The 26,742-nt window shown below is 34.3% G+C and overlaps 1 protein-coding gene across 13 annotated transcripts in view; it reads right to left on the reverse strand.

The window, feature by feature from the left end:
* Window positions 1-26,742, reverse strand: part of Ptpn13 (protein tyrosine phosphatase non-receptor type 13) — a 190,967-nt gene that overhangs the window by 13,999 nt on the left and 150,226 nt on the right. For all 13 annotated transcript variants that reach the window (XM_048784870.1, XM_048784863.1, XM_048784865.1 and 10 more), the window contains 13 exons: window positions 25,110-25,324; window positions 24,909-25,007; window positions 23,134-23,498; window positions 22,088-22,271; window positions 20,563-20,721; window positions 19,512-19,683; window positions 19,207-19,417; window positions 15,511-15,581; window positions 11,793-11,854; window positions 8,257-8,350; window positions 7,493-7,630; window positions 6,847-6,935; window positions 1,487-1,530 (listed from right to left, as the gene is read on the reverse strand). In XM_048784870.1, coding sequence (XP_048640827.1) covers window positions 1,487-1,530; window positions 6,847-6,935; window positions 7,493-7,630; window positions 8,257-8,350; window positions 11,793-11,854; window positions 15,511-15,581; window positions 19,207-19,417; window positions 19,512-19,683; window positions 20,563-20,721; window positions 22,088-22,271; window positions 23,134-23,498; window positions 24,909-25,007; window positions 25,110-25,324 — 1,903 coding nt within the window. The remainder of the gene's footprint in view (window positions 1-1,486; window positions 1,531-6,846; window positions 6,936-7,492; window positions 7,631-8,256; window positions 8,351-11,792; window positions 11,855-15,510; window positions 15,582-19,206; window positions 19,418-19,511; window positions 19,684-20,562; window positions 20,722-22,087; window positions 22,272-23,133; window positions 23,499-24,908; window positions 25,008-25,109; window positions 25,325-26,742) is intronic.

Raw genomic sequence — 26,742 nt, forward strand, 5'->3', positions numbered from 1 at the left:
TCACTTTTTTTTTAATGCATTCATCTATTGAAGGGCATCTAGGTTCTTTCTCATTCTTTTGAATAATTGCTCAGTATTTCATTGAATGAGTACATCCTAATTTACTGTTTCTCTTAGGCATTTTGCTATTACAAACAAAAGTGCAATTACATATTCTATGTAATATTATAAAATAATAATCTTCCTGCAGAAATGTCTTTGCACAAATATGGCACTGGGACCGATTCTTAGAAATAAAATCGCTTGGTTTGAAGGATATCTATCATATTTCTTTGATCTATTATCCCAATCCATAGATACATTATTATTTTGTTTACACTAAGAAAGACATAATACTAGTGATTCTAATTACAAGATCCTTCATGATTTAGAGATGTTAAAACAAAAATAAGTCCATACAAGAAATAGCAATATGCAAAACATTTATATTTTAATATAATTTCCAATTACTTTTTCAAGAGATTACACTAATTTACTGTTCCTCTTCCCTCTTTCCCTGTCCAACAAAACATAATAGGTGCCTGTTTATTGACACCCTCCTTTTGGATATTTGCTAACTATTTGGCATAAAATTGTATGCACTACTTGATTAATAATATGTACTTCACTGTCTTAGTAAAAACTTCACTGTTACTTTTCCTTTTGAAGAAAGAGCAAATAGCACCCTTTGACTTCCTGATTATCATCTAATATGAAGCAAAATTGTATATAATCCACAGGTCTTTTCAGATAAATAGTGTTAAAAAAATCTTACCTAGATTAGAAACTGTTTTCAGAAAGAAAACTTTGGTGGGGTTTCAAAAAGTTTCTTACCTTCTTTGGTTTCATTTAATTAATAAAAATTAAAATCTTTGAAAATGCAGAAAAATAGAGGAAAGAAAATTACCCATAATCCTAGCAGGAAAAGAAAATAACTATCATTACTGTTAGCATGTTTCCCTTTTATTTATTTTTGATGTGCTGGCGACTGAACCGAGGGCCCCATATGTTCTACTCAAGTGCTGTACCTCTCTGCTACATCTGCCACCCCCTTCTTTTTCATTTTTAGACAGAGGTCTCTCTAAATTGCCCAGGCTAGCCACAAATTTGAGATTCATCTGTTTTAGCCTCTGGAGTAGCTAGGATTATAGGCTTGTGCCACTATTGGTTGAAATACACTTTATTTTAGACCACTCTTTCATTTTTTAAATTTTTGTAGAAATCTCTGTTTTTAATAGTGTGTCCTTCGCTCCCCTCACCAAAGGTTAAGAGAATATTGCTTTATTGAAGCAACTATATAGTGAACACATTTTCACATGCTCATAGAACTTCCTTAAAATGAAAAATTTAAAACATTCTTAATGTTCAACCATAGTTTCATAATTTACTCAACAATGTTCATTTTACTGGAAAAGAAATGGAAATCTTCAGAGCATTTCTTGGGGGGGGGGAAAGAAAGAGAAAGAAAAAAAAAGAATGGAAGTATTACACTGAAAACTTTTCTTACCTTTCAATGTTTATTTTTTCTTCACAGCCATTCATTTTAGAAGACTACAATAAAGAAAAATAGAAAATCAAATTAGGTTATTAAATAATCTCATAATGTTTAATTAAACAAAAATTGAACAATCTCATAATGTTTAATTTTTTCTGTGAATTATTTTCTTATATTTAATGTTACTGTTCACCCTCACAATACAAAGACACATATGGCATTCAATTGATACAGACCAAACAGTGGTTGAGAACTTTGCAGTGGCCCAACAATTCTTGTTGGCCCCATTCATTCATCTCCTTGAGGGATATTAAAAGTAAAGAGGTAAGGAGAAAGCAAGGTGAAGATCTGAATGATCATTTAGATATGCACATTTGGCATATGCTTTTATATGACTTCAATTTTTTAATCTGAAAATGAGCTGGGTGCCGTGGTGCCTATAGTCCTGGCTACTTGGGAGGCTAAGGCCAAGGGAGCAGTTGAATCCAGGAGCTCTAGGCCAGTCTGGGCAACACAGAGAGAACCTATTTGAAATGAATATCTGAAAATGGCTCAAGTTTTAGTTTTAAATGTGCTATATCATCTTGCTTTTTATCAAACATCAATGATCTTAAACTTTGAGCATGTTATTTCTGAGATTCCAATACTGCATAGGTAGTTTACTATAATTAGGAGATGTCAAGTAGTATTCTCAAATGGTGAGTAAATCATACATTTGATCTTTTTTTGGGGGGGGGGCACTAGAGATTGAACCCAGGAGTGCTCTATCACTAAGCTACCTTCCCAGCCCTTTTAAATTCTAAGACCAGGTCTCATTAAGTTGCCCAGGCTGATCTTGAATTTGTGACCCTCCTGCCTCATCAGCCTCCTGAGTTGCTGGGATTACAAGCAAAAAGCACTATGCCTGGCAGGACAAACTATCTTAACAAATGGGAAATTCTTTTTATCTCATGACTCTGAATTATCTAGCTCCTCTGTACAATTCTTCTTTTACTTGCTAGGCTCAAACCCATGAGTCTCTCTTTCTTTCTTCCTTTTTTTTTCCAGTACTGGGGATCAAACGCACGGGCACCTGACCACTGAGCCACATCCCCAGCCCTATTTTGTATTTTATTTAGAGACAGGGTTTCACTGAGTTGCTTAGCGCCTCACTGTTGCTGAGGCTGGCTTGGAACTCACGAAGTGTGTGCCACCACACCCAGCACATGGGTCTTTCTTTTACTTCTTCAAAACTGCTCATCTCTTCCTGCCACAGAGCTCTTCCTATGGGAGGCACTTTTGAAAGACTCATCAATGTTTTTTCCTCCTGAGCATGTTCTCATTCTAAAGCAGGTTTCTTGGGTTATTCTCTTTTGCAGCACCTTTTAAAAAACCAGAACCCCCCCCCCCCAAAAAAAAAAGTAATAGACCTTATATAATTTGTAATTTCATATTTATTTGTAAGGTTTTTCTCTTTTCCTCTCCACTAGACTATAATCTCCATGAGAACAGGAATTTTCTCTGTTCACCATTGTGTGCCTGAGACATAGAGTACCTTATATATTTAATAAAAACGTCAACTTTAACATGACTGTTCAGTTATAAACTTTGTAGAGTTAAAGAACACACATAATTAATTTATCTTGATAACAATTTGAATTTATTTGAGGGAAATGTAGAATTTTTTTTGTTTCCTTTTCTTGGGGTGGTGGTGCTAGAGATTGAACCTAGGGATGGTCTACTACTGAGTTATATCCCTAGTTGTTTTTATGGGTTGTTTTTGGAGACAGGACTAACTAAGTTGCTGAGGCAGGCCTCAAACTTGTAATCTTCTTGCCTCAGCTTTCTGAGTAGCTGAGATTATACGCATGCACCACCATGCCCAGCTTAAGTGTAGAATTTCTACAGCTAAAGAAAAAAAAAAAGTAGACTATTTTTATTCATTGGCAACTAAAAGGAAGTTTAGTCTTCATTTGTTTTGAGAACCTGCTCGGTTTAGTCTGGGTTGAAGTTTTTTCCCCAAGTAAAGTCATTGAGATTTCTTATTCCTCATTATAGTCTTGGTCTAAGAATCCACTACATGCGTAATAATTTTAAAAAGTATAAAGCCTTTTGTAAGAGCCAACTGCTATTATTAACCTGAAAATGGTCAGTTTTGCCCAACTGGATGTAAATTACAGTGAGACTGGTATTAACCATTTCTCACTGTTTTTACGAAGTTCACCTGAATATGGGGAGGTTTGGGTTAAGAAGATTGGAGGAGGAGGAGGAGGCCGCTCAGTATGGCCTTAAGAAAAAGATATATGATTTTTATTGTGACCAACCCACGTAAATGTTAGTTAATAATTCTAATGCTCAGTGAGTCTAAATCCAGCAGATGGAGAGTAGAGGTGCTACCTTCTGGAATTAGGACCAGCTACCTTATTTGTAGACCCCAGTCTCAAATGAAGACACAGGATTTTTCATTAAAAGATTATTATGAACTTCAGGATGGCAAAGGCACAGTATAATATTAAATTAGAATTGCAGGGTTCCACTGGGCTTTGTATGCCTGCACTGGTTGCATGGTAAAGCCATTATTGCCTAGAATCCACGGTCAGGCATGATTATCTTTTTAGGTGATAAGAGTCACTAAAAGTTTTGTGTTACATTTGATTAAAAATATAAAAACATTTACAAAATAATCTGAATTAGAAATACAACAGGAAGCATACTGATGCATTTTAGTACAATGATGCTATACCTTTGGAGAACATGGAGAATCATCATCCTAGGTCTTTTGACCTAATGGGAAAATGTTTCAACTTCTTTTAGGAAAACTACATGTCCAGAGAGGCAAAAAGACCAGAGTCTTTGGCATGGCATACAAGACACGTCAGGAACCAATGCCTGCTTATCTCTTCAGCTTTCCCTTTCAAGACATTGTGTGATAAACTAAGGCATTTATTTGCAATGCCTTAGTGCCCTGAACATTCCAGACTGATCCAGTCCTTTATGCCTTTGCTAAAGTGGCTCCATAGTATAGACTGCTCATGTCTGTCGTATTTCACTTGTCAAATACCTTTAAAATGCTAATTCCTAGGAAGCTTTAATAACCCTATCTACCTACTCCTGTGTAGACTAGCCATTTCTGTTATTTGTTTTGTTTTTGTTCTGGGGATTAAACTCAGAGGAACTTTATCACTGAGCTATTCCAGCCCTTTTTATTTTTCATTTTAAGACAGAGTTTCACTAAGTTGCTTAGAACCTTTGCTAAATTGCCCAGGGTGGCCTCAAACTTGGGATTCTCCTGTCTCATCCTTCTGAGCTGCTGGGATTATAGATGTGCACCTCTACACCTGGCTTCCTTCATTCTTTATAACTTCTTTAGAATTCCATATCAACATTAAACTGCACATGTACTTTACTATAGCTTCTAAAAAACTGCATTTACTTATTTAAACGTGTATGTTTTCCAAGTTGATTACTAGATTTTATCAGCAAATATAGGACAGAAACCATGATCTCTCTTCCCATTCTGTTATCCCAGCAAAAGCAGGGTCTCAGACAAGATCAATATTAGCTGAAAAAAATAGTCTGAAACAATAACTTACAATAATGTATATAATTAGGATTCATTCTTTCATTCATAAGTAAGATATAGACAATGACCTTTAGGCCACATTGAGGACACAGCAAAAAAAAAAAAGCAATCTGGGGTGACAACAGAGGCCTAATTGGAAATAAACTTGCAGGCACTCTGAACTTCAAGCCTTCAGAACTTTGGGAAAATAAATTTCTATTATTTTGAGACACTCAAAATAACAGTATTTTGTTATGGCAACCTGAGCAGATTAGGACAGACTGCAAAGTCAAATGTCTGCAAAGACCAGACAAATAATAGAAATCATGGGAATGCATGGGTAGGGTGGTGTAGGACAATAGGAAATTGTGCAATTCATGAAAATGTGGTCATAGCATGCAAGCCACTTAAATTTTGTAAAATTAATTCTGCTTTGTGAGACCAGAAAGTTCACATTACAAAGATGAGGAACCTTTAATGCACGGTTTCTAAGAAATTTAAAATTTACCAGTAGATCACCAATTTAATCAGCTATGATATGTTCATACAAAAGAATAAGAAAGCAATAGAAAGTATGAAGAAAACTTATATGTATTCATATGGTAAGAGGATAGCAATTAACTGTTAAGTGAAAAGCAAGTTTTGAATAATGTGATAAATTTATATTAAAAATCAAATATGCACACATTATCTGTACATTTTCCAACACGCATAACAGAAGTTAAAAGTTTTAACAAAAACTGCCTCATGAATATGAGGAATGAATAAAAAAAATTTACATTTTTAAATAATTCTGTGTGAAATGTTTTTGTAATGAAGATATACTTTCAAAATCAAAACAACAAAAATGATAACTTGGAGTTTTATGCCATAAACTTTTATTATTAAATCTTAGTTATAAATGAGAATCTATATAAGTTAACAAGTTTTTTTCTTTTTTCATGAAAAGGCATTTGATATGACATTTTTGAAATGGCAAAATTTCTATGTATTCCCTTAGTTAAGAGACTTTAGAACTTAACGTTTTAAGTGGCACTCCTAGTAATAGTAAAAATCTAATTTAAGTCATCATGACTTAAATGTTCAGAAAACTTTTTTTTTAAAGAACCTATCAATGCTATAATTCCTAATATTCTGTAGTATGAAAGAATATATAAAGTAAAACTACAAAAAGTATTATATTTTGATATATTCAATATGTATATAATCATTCTTGTAGATTAATAAATATTCAATAGACATAAGCTTCCTTGTATATACACATATTAAATATTTATAAATGTTTAGATATAATTATGTGCATATAAGATTGTAAGTACATGCATGGATGGTTAACTATTTTAAGAATTCAAGTCAGCAGAGCTTTGACAATTTGAAGATATGGAGTAGGGAGACTAAGAATGATAGAAGAGTTGTTTTAGAATACTAAGCAAAGTCAGATTTGTATAAATAGGATGATGCTGAGTTTGAGGAACCCTAAATATAATATGCCCACTATTTTATATTTTCTCTTAGCCCATTGTCCCAGAAGATCCAAAGATTTTAAATTTTAAATAAGAATTTGAAAGTTAGCCATTACACTTTTGAAAACCAGTTGTTTCTTTTTTCTTTTCTTTTTGAAGGAACTAAATGATGATTCTTTCTGAATGAGTAATGATTGATCTGATTGACACTTTGATGTAACATAAAATTAATCTCCTTTCCCCACCTAAATATAATTTGTCAATAAAACAAGCAACAATCTCAGATTATTTCACCTTCCTGGTTAAGACACATGATTCTAAAGAAGTTTAGTATTCTAGGCTGTTTATCTAGGTATTATTATCCTTACCTCAGTAAAATCCTCAGGTAAAGGTGAGCCATCACAGTCTGTATCTTCTGCTCTCTCTTCTGATAACTTCCCATTTGTCTTTAATATATCTGGGAGAGAAACATACAGGCCAAGAGAAACTAACAGAATTATTGAGGAAGTAGAAAAGTTTTCATCAGTCCTCAAAAGAAGGCAGTAAATAAACTAATATCCACAAATTGTTTCAGTGTTCTAACTGTACATGTTAGAAACAAATGACATGGTACATGTCAGTCAGTATAAGACTTCTGGTTAAAATTATCTACATGGTAAAGCATGTGCTTAGCAAGCACAATCCACTGAGTTTAATCCTCAACACACACACACACACACACACACACAAATTGCATGCCTTCACAATGGCTTATTATAACTGGGGGAAAATGTTTAGACCATCACTTCTAAAAATAAAAGCCATAATGTTAGTGATACAGGTTTTGATCTCATTAATAAGGTAATCTTCCTACAAATATGGAAAAGACAAAAATAGGAGATAAAATCTTTTATTTTTAAAATATTACTCAACAATGAGGATTATGCTAATATTTTTCACATTTACTAAAAAGATGTTCCCTAGAGATTTCCTTGTATTCCTTAGAGTATCAATTTATTCATCTGGTTCATTTACCTGAAACAGAGGCATCTCTTGTAACATAATTTTGGTTTAAAAGATTCTGGGCTTCCTCATCGACAACATCCAGCAGAGATTGGATAACTTCAGCCTCTTGAGGATCATCATAAATGTCATCATCTTGTATGTTGGATTCTTGAAAAACAGAAATTTTCATGGGGTTTTACTTTAAAAATACTGACACAAGAAAGGGACAACATGCTAGGTCTTTTTAAACTTTAAGCATCTACTTTGAAAGGCAGCTATGGTTACTAATGGGACTCAGTCATTTCTAGTCCTAGAATTAGTCTGGTGGCTCAAAGAATTAATCAAAACCAATGTTGGTGATATACCTTTCCATGAGACATTAATAATTTTAAGTTTATATTCTTAAATTAATCTCAAGTTATTAATTTGGGAAAGAAACACAAGTTATGTTATAAAGGTTATGAATATAATAGGTCACACAAAACATTCTCAAAGATAAATTTCCTAAACTATTAGGTAGTTTGTGAAGTGGTACTTCATAAAATGCAAGAAACACTATCAAACAAAACAGCTGTCTTTTCAATCATTTAAAAGTAGTTCTAGTCTCAGAGATTAAACTAGATGGAAGGCATTTGTATGTTAATGCCATTAACTATTAGTTTTATGTTCTTTTATTTCTTTGAACAATCATCTTTCCTTTTAAAGCTACAGTAACATGGAAGGCAAATGAGAGGATACCTAATAGTTCTTTTGTTATTTAAAATTTTAGGGATTTAGAGTAATTGGATGACTACCTTTGGACCTGGTCAAGTTCGTTGATTCCTTCATCTGAGAAGGAGAATAATTTCCTTTAGGGTGCAAGGCTTGAGTTATTTCTTCCCCATTAACCTAAAGTATAAAACCAAAACACATCATCAGATTATTATGTTACCAACTTCCAGGATAAGGGAGGTGTACACAATGCCCCTCTCTTCTTCCTTACTACAAAATTCATTTTATGTATTCTCATTTAGATCTGTGTTTCTAGAAAATACAAGTGTAATTAAATGTGCAAAGGGGATGGAGTTTTCCATCATCAAATATATCTGGAAACACTAGATTAAATAACAGTAAATTAATATTTTTTATTCCAGGAATTCTAACAATACTAATATATAGTTTGAGTTACTAAAAAAGAAATGTATTATATACAATATTAAATTTCTTGAACTGCAGAAGTCTCTTGCTTAAGGCATATTTTATGGAACCTGTCCTCCAAAGAATATTTTAGAAATAGAAAAGCTTAAAAGTTGAGGGAAAGGGGAAAAAATCAACTTTTTAATTATTTATGAGGCTATTACATGGATATACACTCCAATTTAGAGATCTGATCATCCTGTGGGCTTAAACATTTTCAAATTTAGTCTATATCTCATGTGAATTTAAGAAAAACAACAATGGCTTCACTACTGGATAATAATGTAACTTCCTAATGCAATGGTAAACTGTGAAACACTTCATACAGTGTAACTTGTAGAAAGAAAAATGGGGCTGAGGTAGTGGTAGAATGCTTGCCCAGCATGTGCTAGGTCCTGGTTTTCATACCCAGCAACACATGCAGAAAAAAAAAAAAAAAAAAAAGATCTGAGCAAAAATGTCAAGTTTAATGACTAGAATAAATTAAAATAATTTTATACAAATTAACCTTGTGGTTTGCTCTGAAGGTCTTACTCTTTATACTAAGATAAAAAGGACATGTGGTAGATGCAACGCAATTATTTCTTCATAAAGAATGGTGATATACATTGTTGGTGAGACTGCAAATTAGTATAATCACTCAGGAAATCAGTATGGAGAGTCTTCAAAAAATTAGGAATGGGGGCTGGGGTTGTGGCTCAGAGGAAGAGCGCTCGCCTAGCATGTGTGAGGCAGTGGGTTCGATCCTCAGCACCACATGGAAATAAAATAAAGGTATTGTGTCCACTTACAACTAAAAAATGAATGTTTAAAAAAAATTAGGAATGGAACCACCATATGATCCAGCTACCCCACTCCTCAGTTTTTATTCAAAAGAACTAAAATCAGTATGCTATAGTGATATGGCCAATGTTTATAGCAGCACAATTCTCAGTAGCTAATTATGAATCCAGCCCAATGCCCATCAATAGGTGAATGGATTAAGAAAACCCAATGGAGTTTTAGCCATAAAGAAGAATGAAATTATGATATTTGCTGGTAAATGGATGGAACTGGAGAATATTGTACTAAGTAAAATAAAACAAACTCAGATAGTCAAGGATCAAATGCTTTCTCTCACAAGTAGAGGCTAGAGCAAAATAAGGGAAAAATTGACAGAGGTTGGATATCATAAAGACAGAGGGAAGATAGTGAAGTAGAAGAAGGAGATGGAGAGGGAGGGAGGAAGTATGGGAAAGGGGAGGAAATGCAGAGTAAATTTGACAAAATTAAATTCCATGCATGTATGATTGTGTCAAAATGAACCAAACTATTATGCACAACTATAATGCACTAATAAAAGAAAAAAAAAAGAATGCTGATATAATGATGTCAGAAAGTTTCACTGGGAAAAAAAAATAAAGCTTCCCTGGATCATGAAATCCATTTTTTCATCAGAAATTTATATTATAGACATTTGCATTCAAGGACAGAACATTGTCAGGGAGGCTTCTTTGAAGATTTTTAACTCCAACAACAACAACAAAAGGGTCTGATTTTATAGTTTTATGTTAACTTAACAGAAATTCTACCCTTCTCTATTTCAACAACTTGCTGATGATTAAAAAGAAAATAAACACTACACAGCATGAAAAATAGTAGAAATACATGAAAATGCAGTTGCTTCGGCTATGTGAAATTGAAGACCTTCTGAATTAACAGAGAATAGTGAGTGTTGTTATAACTCAATCTATACATATGCGTATACTAAGAAATTTTAATAACTCAATCTATACATATGCGTATACTAAGAAATTTTAATTTTTGTGTCAGCCATGTATGCTGCAGTATTTTTTCTGGACTTGAAAAACTAAGTCACAATAACAGTGAGATGAAAGGCACAGAATTTTGGGCTTGTGGTCACTTAACTAATTTTCTCCTCCTACACTAAATCAAGCTCATATCCAGAATCCTGTTGAAATGATAAGACTTTCTGATTATTATAGGAACAATAAAACGTTTTACATGGGAAGACATTCTACATTTTACATTACAAGAAAAGACATTTGAGCAGTGAGGTTCAGAACAGATTGCATGGGATGAATGTAGGATAAAACAGTCCAACTAAATGAAGATTGGTGTAAATGAAGATCAGCTGTGATTATTTTAGAAATGTACATTACATGCCAGAAGAAAAATCATAAAAACAAATGTTAGCCAAACTGGCACACATGTAGACTTAAGGAAAGGCCATGAAATAAAATTTACTATGTGTGTTAAAATAGTTTTGTGAAATTACTCCCAGATTTCTCCATTAATCTTTTTTTTTTTTTTTTTGGTGGTGGTACTGAAGATTTGAACCAAGGAATGCTTTACCACTGAGCTACATCCCTGGTCCTTTTTATTTTTATTGGTTTTGAACAGGATCTTCACCAAGTTGCCAAGACTGACCTTGAATTTGTGATTTTTCTGCCTCAGCCTCCTCAGTTCCTGAGGATACAAGTGGACTAATTTTTTTTTTGTGTGTGTGTACCAGGAATTAAACCCAGGTGCACTTAACCGCTGAGCCATATCTTCAGCCCTTTTTAATATTTTATTTAGAGACAGGGTCTTGCTGTTGCTTAGGGCCTCACTAAGTTGCTGAGGCTGGCTTTGAACTTGCTATCCTCCTGCCTCAGCCTCCAAAGCCTTTGGGATAGCAGGCACCCAACTAAATGTTCTAATCTTAAATGATTCAAGCTCTCATTTTATTATGTGATAAATTATTTCTTAAATCTTTCAAGCAAGTAAACTTGACCACTGCCGTTTTTCCTCAGAGTATAGATTTAATTAACACCTGCAGGTGTTAATGAGCAATTCTATTTTTATTTGCATTCTTTCTCTCTTACTGTGGTCTATGAGAAAAACAAAAGAATTGTACACATTAATTTAAAAAAAAATCCCTACACTAAAGTTACCTTTTCAAGTAATTAGCTTATTTAAGAACCATATGTGTGCCAAATAGTGTTACTTGTGTGAGAGTTCTGTTGTGTGTTTTACTTAGCAAAACCTATTATTTTACCAAAATATATCCTTACTATCAATACTTATATCTGAAAAAGACAAATATTTAAATATGAAATCATTTTGGTTCAAAACACAAGTTGGTTATTTAGATTAAAAAGTATGACGTTACCTTGGAGAACGAATTCTTAGGAGTGAGGGCAGGTTGGACAGAAGGTTCCACACTGTGATGGCCTGAAAGGAACAACTCAGGAAGTCAGGGGATAAGCCAGTCAAAACAAGAGACATCACAATAATTAAAGATACATGAAGATGTGAATTTCTGCTGCACAAAGTAGATATGTAAAAATATGACTCAAATTCAAAATCCTGGGGTTGAGGCTGTTGCTCGGTGGTAGAGCACTTGCCAGAATGCACGGCCCTAGGTCCTTCCACTACTAAATAAATAAGTGGGAGAAAAAAGATTATATGATACATATAAAATAATGAAAGAAAACCCACATTTCTGAGGTTATTATTTTCTTAGTATACTAAAAAAGATCACATCACAAAGTGATAAAACCAAGTAAAAAAGCCAACTTCTTAAAATGATTCACATAAAAGCTGAATTGGGGCTGAATGATTCAAGTGTGAGACATTAAACAGAAAATACCCCTATTGAATGGAGGAGGCATCACAGTTACTGTATTATATTCAATGTAGTAGTTAAGGGAAGAAAACAAACATTTGTCTCATTTTAAAAAGAATATCACTTTAATACAGGAAAAGATGTCATAGCTACAACTGAAAAAGACTTTAAATATATTTCCAAAACAAATACTAATTTTAGGTTTTAGACTCTCAGTATAAAAATTTAATACATAGACTAAAAATGAGCAGATTCTCTTTTTTCTTTTTTAATTTTTTATTGTTGGTTGTTCAAAACATTACAAATTTCTTGATATATCATATTTCACACTTTGATTCAAGTGGGTTATGAACTCCCTCTTTTTTCTTATGATTAAAAGTCATATATTTATAGTTTAATCCGTTAAATTATATTTTTAAGAGATTCAGATTAATATGATTGAATTTGGGAAAATTAAAACAACAAACACAGGTATATGAATCCAAGGATATCTATTTGAAAATGACCTAAAAATAATTCTACATAGAAAGATGAAGCCTGAGATGGAATTTTTGTGCATAAATCTCTAAAATTTTGTGCCTGATATTATAAAAAGCCTACAAATGTCTTTTGTTCTCACTTGAAAGCAACATATCCTATTAGTTTCAGAAAAAATAAAAGCATACCAATAATAAGCCACTTGTTCAAAAAATCATATTAGAAGAGTATAAGACATCCTAGTATATTATTGATAATCTCTCCCTCCTGTTTCTTAACTGCTTCTTCCCCTCTTTCACCTCAGGCGATCATTGACCTGTTTTCTGTCCCTCAAATTTGCACGTCTACCATTGTGTACAAATAGAATCATACAATATAAATTCCTTTTTTTTTTTTTTTTACAGTATGGCTTCTTTCCTTCAGTATATTTATTTCGACATTATTTTAATTATTTGTTGCATGTACCAGTTGTCCATACTTTTGAGTAGTATTCCATTGTTTGGATATATAATTGGTTTATTTTGGACATTTGAGTCTTTTGCAATTCCGGCTGTTACAAGAAAAGCTGCTGGAAAGATTTCCTTCTCCCTCCCTCCCTCTCTTTTTTATTTCTCTCCTCTTCTTTCACTTGTTCTTTTTCTTCTTCTTTTTTTCTTTTCTTTTTTCCAGTACTGGGCATTGAGCCCAGGGCCCCATGCATGCTCAACAAATGCTCTACCACTGAGCCACATCCCTAGCTCTTTTTGAAGTTTTAATTTTTGAGATGGGTCTCACACTAAATTGACCAGGCTGGCCTTGAACTTGCAATTGTACTGCCTCAATCTCCCAAGTAGCTAGAATTACAGGCATGCATCCCTGTATCCATCTGCTAATGAGACTTCTGTTCAAGTTTTTAATGTATGGACATATGCTTAACTAAAAACACAAAAAACAAAACTAGGAATGTGCTGGGCGTGGTGATGCATGCCTGTAGTCCCAGCCACTCATGAGGCTAAGGCATGAGGAGCACAAGTTTGAGGCCAGTCTCAGCAATTTAGCAAGACCCTAAGCAACTTAGTGAGACCCTTCCTCAAAATAAAAAATAAAAAGAGGTGGGGATGTAGCTCAGTGGTTAAACACCCATGGGTTCCATCCACAGTACCAAAATAAATAAATAAATAAATAAATAAATACCCACTAGGAATGGAATGACTGGTAGGCATGTTTAAATTTTCAAGAAATCGTTAAAACTGTTTTGCAGAATAGGTATACCATTTTACATTCTGGTTACTATGGAAAGTGCCTATTATTAACAAAGGATCAGTTTTAAAACCCATAAATAAATTAGTTCTATGGGAATCAAGTCAGAAGATCTCACAGATAGGTCACTAGGCAGTTTCACAGGGGTCCGGAGCATTCAACAGTTATACAGAAGCCATCCAGAGCTCACTAGAAAAACATTTGTGATAGTTTTATCATGGACTAGAACTATATAAAGCAGCAAAAAGGACCCCTATGCTTTAGCTTTTAGAAGAAAAACATCTATTATAGTAAGGTTTCATTTAGCCACTATTGGGATTTAGAAACAATGTCTGATAGCCTAAAAGATTAATTATCCGTCAAGTACTGAAGTTGCTTTTACAAATGCACTTAATTTGACTGTATTCCTCAGTGCCAAACATGCATACTATGTTAGTACTTGTGATAAAAGCTACATTTATGTAGCCCAATTATGCAAATGAGTACAGAATTAAACTTTCTGGGTTTAAATTCAGGTTCTACTCCTTATTTTTTTAAAAAACCTTTATTTTACTTATTTATTTATGTGGTGCTGAGAATTGAACCCTGGGCCTCACCCGTGCTAGGCAAGTGCTGTACCACTGAGCCACAACCCTAGCCCCAGGCTCTATTCCTTATTAACTCTGTGAGCCTGGGAAATTATCAAACTTCTCTGTGCCTCAGTTTCTCTTTCTATAAAATGATAATAGTAACACTATAATCATGGGGTTATGGTGAAGACAAAGCACTTAGCAGAATGCCTAGTCCAGAATTAGCATTAAATTAAAAGACAGTTGCTGCTGGACCTGGTGGGATAGGCGGAGAATACCAGTAACTTGGGAGGCTAAGGCAGGAAGATCCCAAGTTCAAGGTAGCCTCTGCAACTTGTGAGACTTTGTCTCAAAATAAAAATAAAAGGGCAAGGAATATAGCTCAGTGGTAAAGCACCCTGGGTTTAATATTCAGTTATCTCTCTCTCTCACACACACACACACAAAGGTAACTGCTGCCAAAACAATTACTACTACTGTTTTCCTTCTTATGCTAGAATGTGAAGCAGATACTTTGCACATTGCTGTATTTACAATGCCCAGAACAATACACAGAGGAGAAATTCAGTAAATGTCTGAATAAATTACCTTGTGGCAAGCAAGATTGTACATGTTTAATGTGTACTAATATATTTGAGACTAATTATAACCTTACAAAGCAAATACTAATAATATATTTATTTTACTGATAGGAAATAGAAACTTATGTATGGATCTTAGAGATTTACTAAGATCACAAAAAACTTAAAAACTCAGGTCAAATGGGCTCTGAATTTCATGGTCTACTCTGTTCTCTAGTTTTCTATTATAAATTAAATTTCAGAGATGATTTCATTTAAATATAATATTTTTGCTTAGATCCTGCAAAACATTCTGAAAGGGCAATAAAACCAATTTAGTTATAATATTCAAACTTGCCATTCAGGAAAAAAAAAACTTCCCTAACTACTTGTGTCATAAAATTAATATGGACTTACCATTGGCTTGGGTTGATTTTAGAATTGAAATTGCAGACATCTCTGAACTAGGGATAACTGGATGACCATCTCTGTGTGAATTAAAAAAAAAAAAGACAAAAGATTAAAGATTAATTTGTTTAAATATTCTTTGAACCTTCTGTTAACTACTTTTAGAAATTTTATTCTGGATGGACTTCAGAGGGCCTAAGTGCCCCCTGAAGCTGCAGACAAAATTTTATGAGAGTCTTTAAGTATTTTCTGGATGGAGATATTCCCAATCTCCAAAAGATTAAGAATAACTTTATTATGTAATGTTCCTTTGGGCTTTGGGTCAACACATCACTCTTGGGTCAACATAACACATTTCCCTTTCCATTTAAAACACTGGTAATAGTCATCATCAAATAATAATTTAGTTCACTATTACTTGGTAGATAAAGAAATAATAATAAAAGTAAATAAAAAGTATTTATCTTAGAAGTCATAAATCATATTTTTATATCTAAATCCCTTGTTATATGTTTTTTCTTTTATATTAAAGTGAAAATCTACATGAAATATCTATATTCAAAGGATTATAAGAATAGTACCACCCCAAATGAAAAGCAGTAAAACAGACAGCACCTTGGGAACAGGGGATTAGTATGCAATCTTATTGCTGCTGATATGTGAGGAACAGGAGGTTGCCTAAGGTATGTATAGTGTTTAAAGAGGCATTATACCACAGACCCTAGCATCCATGTATGTGCTTGCTGGGTATCCCCCAGATGCAAGGCTCTGATGGTTCCTATCTAGGCCATTTCTCAAAAGTCTTATCTGCAGCGAGCAACCTTGAGGGAAGTAACCACACCCCTCCCCACAAAAAACCTAAACTCCAAACAAACAGGTTCTTTTTGGCTACTATAAAATGGTGGGTTCTCCAGATTCTTCTTATGCTATTCTTCTCCTGTAACCACAATCCACTGCCTGTGCAGTAATCCTATTAGGCCCATATACATCATTTCCATGACACCCACACCAAGTTCATGCCACCTGTTGTGCTTAGCAACGAAGTATTACTGATTCCAGTTTTATGCCTACTGTTAGAATCCATGAAACAATAACAGGCTAATTTATTAGCTTACAAATAAGGTAAAATCCCAGACCCTTTACAATTCTCGACATACTGAAAATTGCTACAAATATACATCCCTCCATTATTACTATTTAAAACCTGTGGGTTTTAAATTGGATACATACACACCACACTACATACATAATAGAGTGGAGAGAAAGCTGGAAGAAGAATAAAGAAAGAGATTGTGATGACTACTAGAGTAGAAGGATAAAAGAAAGTGACTTCAGGGCTGGGTAAAGAATGATCTACTAGATGAGTGCGGTGCGGTGGCACACATCTATAATCCCAGCTACAGGTTGAGTCAGGAGGATCGAAAGTTGGAGACCAGAGTTAATAACTTAGTGAGACCTCCTGTCTCAAAACATGAGGGGGTCTGGGGGATGTAGCTCAGTGATACAGTGCTTGCCTTGCATTTATGAGATCTGGGTTCCATCCAGTACTATTAGAGAGTGAGAGAGAGAGAAGAGGAGGAGGAGGAAGAGGAGGGGAGAAAGAAGAGGAGGAGGAGGAGGAAAGAAAGGAGACGGTACTGATTTTGGGGCAAAATATTCAGCTATACCTAAGGCTTGCAGCAATGTTAATTTTCACAAAAACATTTTCTAGTTTGTTTGAAGACTTCCCTCCCAATAATTAACATTCAGTTAGTCCTATGAAAATGACTGTATGCCAAATAAGGTTTTAGAAACATATTAAGGATGCAGGTCAGGAATTACATTCAAGGAAAAATAGTATATAATCTAACTTGAAGATTCAGAAGGAACAAACAAATTTATTAATGATTTAATTCATACATTTCTACATTTTGGAAAAAAAAAGATTCATAGGCACAATTGTTAATTTTCCCTTTACATAACTTGGCTTAGTCTGTGTTATGATTTGGATCTAAAATGTTTCCTAAAGACTCATGTCTTGAATGCAGTGATATTCAGAAGTGGGGATTTTGGGAAGTGATTTGATCATGAGGGTTCTCACCTCATAAGTGGATTAATCCATCGATGGATTAATAAACAGATGGCTTTAATGGGACGTCGTGGAAACTATAAGAGAGGGGACTGGTTGGAGAAAGTAAGTCACTAGGGGCACTCCTTGGAAGGATATATATTGTCCCTGGCCCCTTTTCCTGCTCTTTCCCTGCTTCCCAACTGCCAAGAGGTGAGTAGCTTTATTTTGCCATATTTTTCCTCCATGGTATTCTACCTGGCCTCAGTCCCAAAGCAATGGGGCCAGCTGACCTTGGAATGAAACTTCTGAAATTGTGAGCCAAAATGAAGCTTTCCTCCTTTAAATTGTTTTTCTCAGGTATTTTATCTCAGCAATGAAAACTTGACTGATACAGTCCATAACATAGAAAGTCTAGATTCATGTACATCATAGTATCAAGAATAAAAGATGTCTAATGTTCTAGTGACAAAGCTGTAATTCTTACAACCTGTGACCATTTTACAAGTCAAAAGAGATGGAGATTGTGAGATGGAGAAATTATCTTGGATTATTAGGATTCTACTATAATCACTGGGGTCTTAATAAGGTGGGCGGGAAAGTCAGAAAAAGAGATGTGGCAGCAGAAGCACACAGAGTGCAGCAAAGACTGGCTTTGAAGATAGAGATAGAACAGGGCTAGGAGCCAAGGAAAACAGTCTTTAGATGCAGAAAAGGCAAGAACATGAGTTTTCTCTTAGAACCTATGGAAGGAATACAGCTCTGAAGACCCAGTGGTTTTTTTCCCAGTGAGAGCAATTTTATATTTCCTGCCCTCCAGAATTGTTAAGATAATAATTTTATATTATCTTAAGCACTAAATTTATGGTAATTTGTTACAGAAGCAATAGGCAACTCATCCATACTTTTTTTTCAATTTACTTCCATTCTAAGGTACAAGAATTGTTATTAGCACTTTTTAAATATTGTGAAACTGTAATGAGGTACAGTGCATGTGGTAGCTTTATATCTCATCAGTAGCAGATGTAGTTCCAGAGTCAGACCTCATCCTAGCTCTAGGAATTGTCATGACTGGCCAAAACCAATCAATTTATTTTTATCCCTTTGCCTCAGTTCAGGGACTGACCTTAATTTAGGCCTAAGACAACCGGGGAATATTACCTGCTTTACCAGTGGTGACTGGTGAGATTTCAGTTTGAAGATTGTTCTAGATGGTGTGGTATACATGTGCGAGGTATAAAACCACTGTAGTCATTTGATTATCATAAAGGAATAACTGAAAATAGCAAAGAAATGGAACCAGAAGCCTGATCAAATTTCATCTGATGACCACCTAATCTTTAGCCTTTTAAAACCATGTAAGCCAATAAATTCTCTTTCTTATTTAAACAAAGTTGAGTTGTATTTTCTACTATTGGCAACTGAAAACATCCTGATATACGTGTCGATCACCTTATTAACTGGATACATGTATTCACTTATCCACTTAATGTTTTTTAGAATCTCGTACTGGGAGGTCTATTCTAACTTTGTTTAGTCCTGCCAGTTTAGTCAGCGAATCACTAATTCAATATAATTTTTGTACAAGTATGTAAGTATCATCAAAAGCCTGAAATGCATGCACGCAGATAAACAGAGGTCATGAATTATTAGAGTACCTTGTTGCTTTCAGCACCACTGAAGGAAGTGACATGTCTAATGTTCTGTTAGCTTCTTCTAAGGTCATTCCTTGTGTGCTGATTCCATTCACGTAATGGATGATATCCATTAGCTGGAGATTACCCTCAATGGCTGCAACTGACCTTGGATTAATATCACTAATATATATGACTTGATGAAGACTGTTGTGACCTCCAGACAAGGAAAAACCTTCAAAGAATAGAAATTGTTTTCTCAGTCATTAGAGTACTTATTCTTAAGCTAGCCAAGAAAATCATACTGCACAAAACTTGAATTTTCATACCTAACTCCTCTTTGCTGCATGTTAATGTAATGTCAGGTAGCAAATGAAGCAACACTGGCATTCTGGGTAATTCTAGAACTCGTCCCAGAACCAATCTGACAGTCTTGGGTGCAGCTCGGAGCATGTTCACTGCATCAGTGTGAGTCATGTTTGTAACATCTGTATCATTAACCTACAAAAATGAGAAAGAGGCAAGTTAGGATTACAATGTCAAGAACAGGGAAGCTAAATTGTCAAGAAAATACAATAATCTCTCTATATTTTTACATTTTAGTAAGAAATTTACAATAAACCATGAACTCTAATTCCTTTATTATAGAAATCATAAGCATAATGGTCAAGCCATCATAAATAAAATAATAAGGTAAAATGCCTTAAGAAATGCACCATTGCTTTGCTAACACAGAAAATTTATTCTCTTAATAATGTAAGAAACATTGTGTCTCTGAGACTTGAGATAGCTTATTTCATGCCTTGAGAATAAAGGGACTTTCAAATTAAAAAGGAAACTTGAAGCATTTACCAAGCACTTAACTATATAAAGGCCTTTACTTTTAAGTAGTGCAGAAGGAAAACATAAGCCAAACAGTAACATGGTATAATATTAATTCAAAGTTCTTCCATTTCTGTTCTTTGGTCACTGCTCTGGGTTGGATACTGTTTAAATTTGTCCCACAAAAGCTCATGTGTTGGAGCTTGGTCCTCAGTGTGACTGTGGGACCTTTAAGAGGTGGAGCCTCCTGGGAGATCAGTAGGTCTCTGGGGGCTTGCCCTTAGAAGGAACTATGGCGTCCCAGCTTCTTTGGCTTCCTGTTTTGAAATGTGATTTCCTTTCCAAATGAGCTCCTACCATGGTGTCATGAGGTCCTCACCAGAGCTCAGCTGATACCATTGCCATGCCCTTAAATCTCCCAAACTATGAGCTGAATGAATTTTTTAAAAATAAAATTGGCTAGCCTTGGATGTTTCACTCTAGTAACAAAAAATGGACCAAGACAGTCACATTTGCACAAATTTGCACAAATCTTCCATTCCTCTTCAATGTCTTTACCTTTATGAGCCGGTCTCCAGGCTTTAGCCTTCCATCACTTTTAGCTGGATCCTGTATGACATCATGAACATAACAACCAATACTCTGATTGCCTTTGGTTACTGTAAAACCGAGGCTTCCTTTTTCTGATTTAATGAGGGTAATAAGGAGTTCTACTTCCTAGAGAAAGAAAACAATGATTCCTTTAGAGTTGGCTGTTTTGCCCTACAGACAAACAGAAAGATGACTATTATTACTCTTGATTAACAGAGGAGGGAACCAAATCTTGACCAAGTAAGGAAGCCAAGTCTTTCTAACTCTGGAAGGAATGCCCCTTCTCCTGAGCATTTGAGTATAAAAACAACATTACATGTTTATCCAGAGATAGCAGGAACAGAACTTACTGTGCTTCCATTCTTGCATATTCAGGTTGAACAAGATTAACAATGACACAAGACTGGATATACTTCGATGATCAAAGAACATGTTTTTGGAGGAAAAAATTCTTCACATATTTCTAAACAATCAACATAGATGCTAAGTGTCTCCAAAGAAAGCTTTGTTTTTGTTTCTGGTAAAAAACATGAAGTCTCTGAATAGTTACACATCAAAACTTTGTTAAAATGTATAAATAAAAAAAATTGGATAAAAAGATTTCAACTGAAGATGGGCTGTTTATGTGGCTGATAAATAGTTTCTAAGGAAACTATTTGGCCTTTATTGTAAAAATGGTACTGAAGATGTAGGTGTTATATAACACATACCCATACACACACATATGCACCCATACTCACACATATACATGCAATTTATTTTTTAAAAAAATTATTTATTTTATTTATTCTAATTAGTCACACCCAATTTTAAGCAACCAAAACATATGGGAAGATTAACTTCAAAATATTTGTTGTTTTGGGGTGGTAAGATTATAGGTGATTTTAATGTTATTTTTCTTTGTTTTATAATTTTCTAGAATAAGCATTTATTATTTAGATAATAAATACTGAAACAGGCTGACTTTCAGGCAACACGAAGGATATTTCACTTGAAAGTTTGGTTTCCATGCTTGATTTGTAGGTTTAGAAGTTATAAGGCTATTAATACAATGTAAACACTCCAGTTGGGCACACAAGAAAAAATGTGGAAGAGAAAAGAATAACATATGAACTTTAAAAATCTGATGTACAATGCAATGGAATTTGAGAAACAAATAAAAAATTTACTAAAGGGCTATTCTGTAGCAGTGTTTATACACTGGACTAGGTGTTTTTACATGGTATTTCATTTAATTCTCACTACAATCCTAGGTTGTGAGTAGCCTCTTTGTACAGTCAATTACTATGGGAATCTGAAGAATTAAGTGATATGTCCATAGGTATGTGCCAAGTGGCAGTCAGTGATAGAGTCAGGATTTGTCTTTTCCCCTCATTTCTTAGCAGAATAACATATCAGATGCTATGCATTTATTAGACAAAGGCATGAAGCTAAAGGAAAACTGTGTACATCTACACCTTCATTGAGGAAAAATGCTGAGGAAGCATCTCACCAGTTCAAAGTCTTCAAAGTGGTTTTCCAAGTCATTTTTCAAAGTTGTCAAGTTTTCTTGTCTAGTTGGTTCAAAAGAGTGATGTATATGATATTTACCCATGGAATCAGAGGAAGCAGATTCTAATTGGGGTTGACAACTCTGAATAGTAGTCACATCCAGTGGGAGAGGGGAAGGAGGATTACTACAAAGACAAAGAAACAAGACTATTTTCAAATACATTTCAATGTTAACATAGTAAGTCTGTGCCACAACAGAAACTGCTTAACAAATATTCCTCTCTGACTTTGAGATCTTAGCTACTTTTTGTCTGATTTATTCTTTTGTCCCAGTTCTACTTTGAAACAGCTCTTTAAGCTGCATGAAGATAGTAAGACACAATCAAAAAATTATATATTTGATTTGCAACTGTTAATTCAAGGTTGAAGCTAATGTTATCAGAAGCCTCATGTGTATTTCAATCTAATAAGAAAAAACACAAGGAAAAAAGTATTGCTTCTGTGGTTATTTTGGATGACAGAATAGAAACAAAGAATACTAAAAACAAAGCTTGAATAATTATGTTTGGACCTGGATACACAAAAAGATACAACTAAACAGTAAAACATAGGAATAACTACTAGATGGATAGATGTGGAGTTTCTTTTGTACACTTCTATGTTTTCAATTATTTCTTCTTTCCCTGTTTTCCATGTCCTACCATTTGCAAACTCTTCTCCCCACTCACTTTCCTTTATAATTCTCCCTGATCTCCCACTGTATCAGTACCTAAATAAATTTCTTCTCTTTATGGTTAACATTGAGAAACAACTTTCTTAACTACTAGCAAATATGTTCAAGAGAGGCTCAGGTTGCATGGCTTGAGAACTTACTGGTTTCCTAACTAAAACTGTCAGTCCTAATAGCTAGACATCTAATGGAGTCATCAAATGCCTTACTATTGCATAGTTTACAGACACACTCCATTCTCAGAGAAATATGTGTAACTGCCACTGTCACTAACAACAACCAATTGCCTTGAGTGCTACATATCATATTGACTATACCTGTCCTCAAATTCTGGTTTTTGGGGTATTTTCTGAGGATGGTAAAACATGGTACAAAAGGTGTCTTCTTGACTCTTGGGTGCTTCATGTTGACTCTGTGCCTGTGACACTATATTGCTCAGAGTTTGATGCAAAGTTGAACTCCAAGTTGTATTTGGTATCTTTGTAGGAGCTTTCACTAAGTCCTCTTCTCCACTCCCACTGCTGTCACTGTAACTGTCTTTCCTGGATGGGGACTTGCATTGTTTTCTATTTTTGTCAGAAGTTTCATTATCATCTGAGCCAGTGCCTTGCTCCACATATGATGGCTGAGAAGGGTCTTTACTGCTATTTGGAAGCCCTTGTGCTGGAGAGTGCAATGGGGTCTGTAATGAACACATTTAAAGAGATCATAGGGTGACAAGTTATATTAACATCAGAAGTACATAAATGAAAAGGAACCTATTGAATAACAGCACTTTCTACTAAAATGGTCAATTTTCTGATAATAAAATTAATTTATGCTCTGTAACGAAAAAAAAATATAAAACAACAACGGCTAATACTATATGATATGTTTTAAATCAGAATTAGAGTTATATATTGAACTTTGTATTCTACTTTCAAAATTTAGGTTCCTGCATAGTAGTCTGTAGATGGCTTTGATGTGTTTTAGCTTTCTCCTTTTACTGGATATAGAGTTGTTTTTAGGTTTTCACTATTAACAGATATCAAAGGAGAACTTCTTTGTACTTAACAAGAATTTCTACCTGGGTTTCTATTTTCTTATAATTTTTTTGCATTGTTAAGCATTAGATATCTTAAAGGACCTGTTAACTGTTCCCAAATTGCTTTTTGGAAAGATCTTATCTTATTGATGTTCTCATCAAGAAAGTTCTGTACAGTTCATCCTATCTGGTCTCAAATCAATGGTGTCTCTTAAAATGCTATTTCTAATGTATCTTACATAAATGTTACATTCCTATCTCTTCCTCACATTTTCCCTTTCCCCAGTATTAGAGTTAAAGCTACTGATCCAGATACTCCAGCCTTCCAGACCAAGGAGTCACCATTCACTGGTGTAAAATTATTTTATGTAGACAGGCCAAAGGCAGATTTTCTTTTTCTTTCTTTTTTAATATTTATTTTTTAGTTATAGGTAGATACAATGTCTTTATTTCACTTTATGTGACGCTGAGGATCGAACCCAGTGCCTCATGCATGCTAGGTGAGTGCTCTACCTCTGAGCCATAGTCCCAACCTCAAGGCAGATTTTCTTATATTATATTAGTGTTCATCTGTTTGGACTCCTTCCTATCTGTCTGAAATTGATTTTGGATCCTTTAGTTATTCCTTGATGTAAGAAAGTAAAACTATCATATCTCTTTCTCTGATTTCTAGTGTTAAAAAAAGCTAAAAATGTTTATTCCCATTTTTATCCAAACTAACTGAGAATTAGAATGACTGCTGCTTGTTGGTTTGGTGAAGAAGGGACAAGGTTTTGGTAAGGTTTTATGTCTTTTCTATTTATGCTTAGAAAACAAATTTCTGAAATCCTAGTATTCTAGACTTTTACAATATAAAGAGAGAGGAGAAAAAGTGAATTAATTACTCTATATTAGAAAAACAGAACATACTCAAAGAAGTTGAGTGATATACACAAGATAGTACTCATAGCCAAAAAGTAGCAAGTATGAAACCCAGTGGAACAATCCATGAAGAAACTACTACAGCGGCATTGGCAAACTGCTAATTTAGTAGTCTACAAAAACATAAGTACTTTTCAGAGAACTTACTAAAAGAGCTGTATCAATTTCTGGTAGCACACCAGGCGGAGGTCTACAGAGAAGCAAGGACACTTCTGGAGCTGTGCCCCTGAGAGCAGATATGACTTCCTGAGGATACATGAATGACAAACAAAGATACAGTTAAAGCAGCATTATAAAACCATCCATCTTGTCATTACAAATGCCACATTCCACATGTTGGGGGCTCACCTGCTGAGACAGTCCTTTCAAAGAGGCTCCATTCACTTTTAAGATAACATCTCCCACATCAATCTTTCCACTTTCTGCTGCTGGCTGTCCAGGGAAGAGCTTTTTAACCCTTACTATGCTGGCATTCATTTGCTCGGGTATAAGATTATCTTCTCGAGAAAAACTAAATCCCAGGCCTGAGCTATTTTTAAATAGTTTTACCTCAAATGTATTTTCTGGAGAAAAAAGACACACACACACAAAAAACAAATAAACAAACAAATATCTTTAAGCTGTGTATACATATGAACACACAAACATACAGACTTTAGGAGACATTTTAAAAGCCCATTTTTTCCAATGATATTTACAGCTTTCTAAGCACTCAATGCATCCTTATACGAAGCTCAAATCCTATTTCACACTATCATTAAGAAAACTTAATGAACTAACTACACGAACTAAGCTGTTTTCTTATTTCTATCGAATTTTATGGACTTATGATGGTAACCTTGTTTTAACATAACCAAGTTTTGAAAGCAGCGTTCTGAAAATAAAACTATGTTTCAATCTCATGTTTTAAAAGACAGTGTAAGAGCTGGGAGTGATAGCATAAGGCTGTAATCCCAGATATTCCTGAGGCTGAGGCAGGAGGAACACAAGTAGAGGCCAGCTTGGGCAATTCAGCAAGTCCTTGTCACAAAATAAAAAATAAAGAAGGGCTGGGGATGTATTTCTGTGGTAGAGCACCTCTGGGTTCAATCCCCAATAGCATAAAATAAAATACAGCATGAAAATAGAAAATTTTTTAAAAGTGGGGGATATCCAGGCAAAGAGAATTACAAGTGATATTCAGGTGTCTAATGGAAGATATGGGAGGAATATGAAATAAATGCTAGCCAAGGATATGGAAAAGTAAGTTGACATTACATTATTTTGTGAAGTCTACTTTAATCCAGATAAATTGCAATGACATTCCAGTAAAATTCTTACTAGCAAAATAAATGAAAAGAATCAAAACCAGAAGAGAGAGAGAGAAGAAAAAGAAAAACCATAACATTTAAAGAATGATAGAAAAGAGCAGTGTGATAAAGTATGTATGTTAATTTTATTTTTATAATCAGGAAAAATAATAAAAGCTGGGCTATTTTTTGCTAACTTTCATGTAATCAAATAGAGATTTAAAATAAAAGACAAAACAATGACTGTATATCATCACCATCATTTTTATAGCAAAGAGTAGTGAAGTCCTCTAAAAGGCAGATATTTGGAATCTCAGAATAAAGGGTACGCCAGTATAATTAGCCTTATGAGGAACTCACTACTACATCTTTTTTCATTTTAAAATTTTACTACCAATTAGAGATATGCACATGGTTTGGAAAATTTTGTAAGAAAAACCAGTATTTGGTAACTTCTAGGTATATTTCTTGCCAAGGTTACTATCATAAGTCCATAAAATTTAATAGAAATAAGAAAATCTAAGGGCCAAGGTTTCACATGGGTTTGAAGCCATTCTCAGCAATTATTTATACTTATTTTTTTCTTTACCAAATTTCATTTTAAATTTTACAACAACTTAAGACATAATTAAATGACTACAATCAGGCATAACTTCATTATTCAAAGACTTTCAGACTCAATGAACTACAAA

The sequence above is a fragment of the Marmota marmota genome, unplaced genomic scaffold, assembly GCF_001458135.2.
Source record: "Marmota marmota marmota unplaced genomic scaffold, marMar, whole genome shotgun sequence".
In the NCBI taxonomy this organism is placed as follows: Eukaryota; Metazoa; Chordata; class Mammalia; order Rodentia; family Sciuridae; genus Marmota; species Marmota marmota.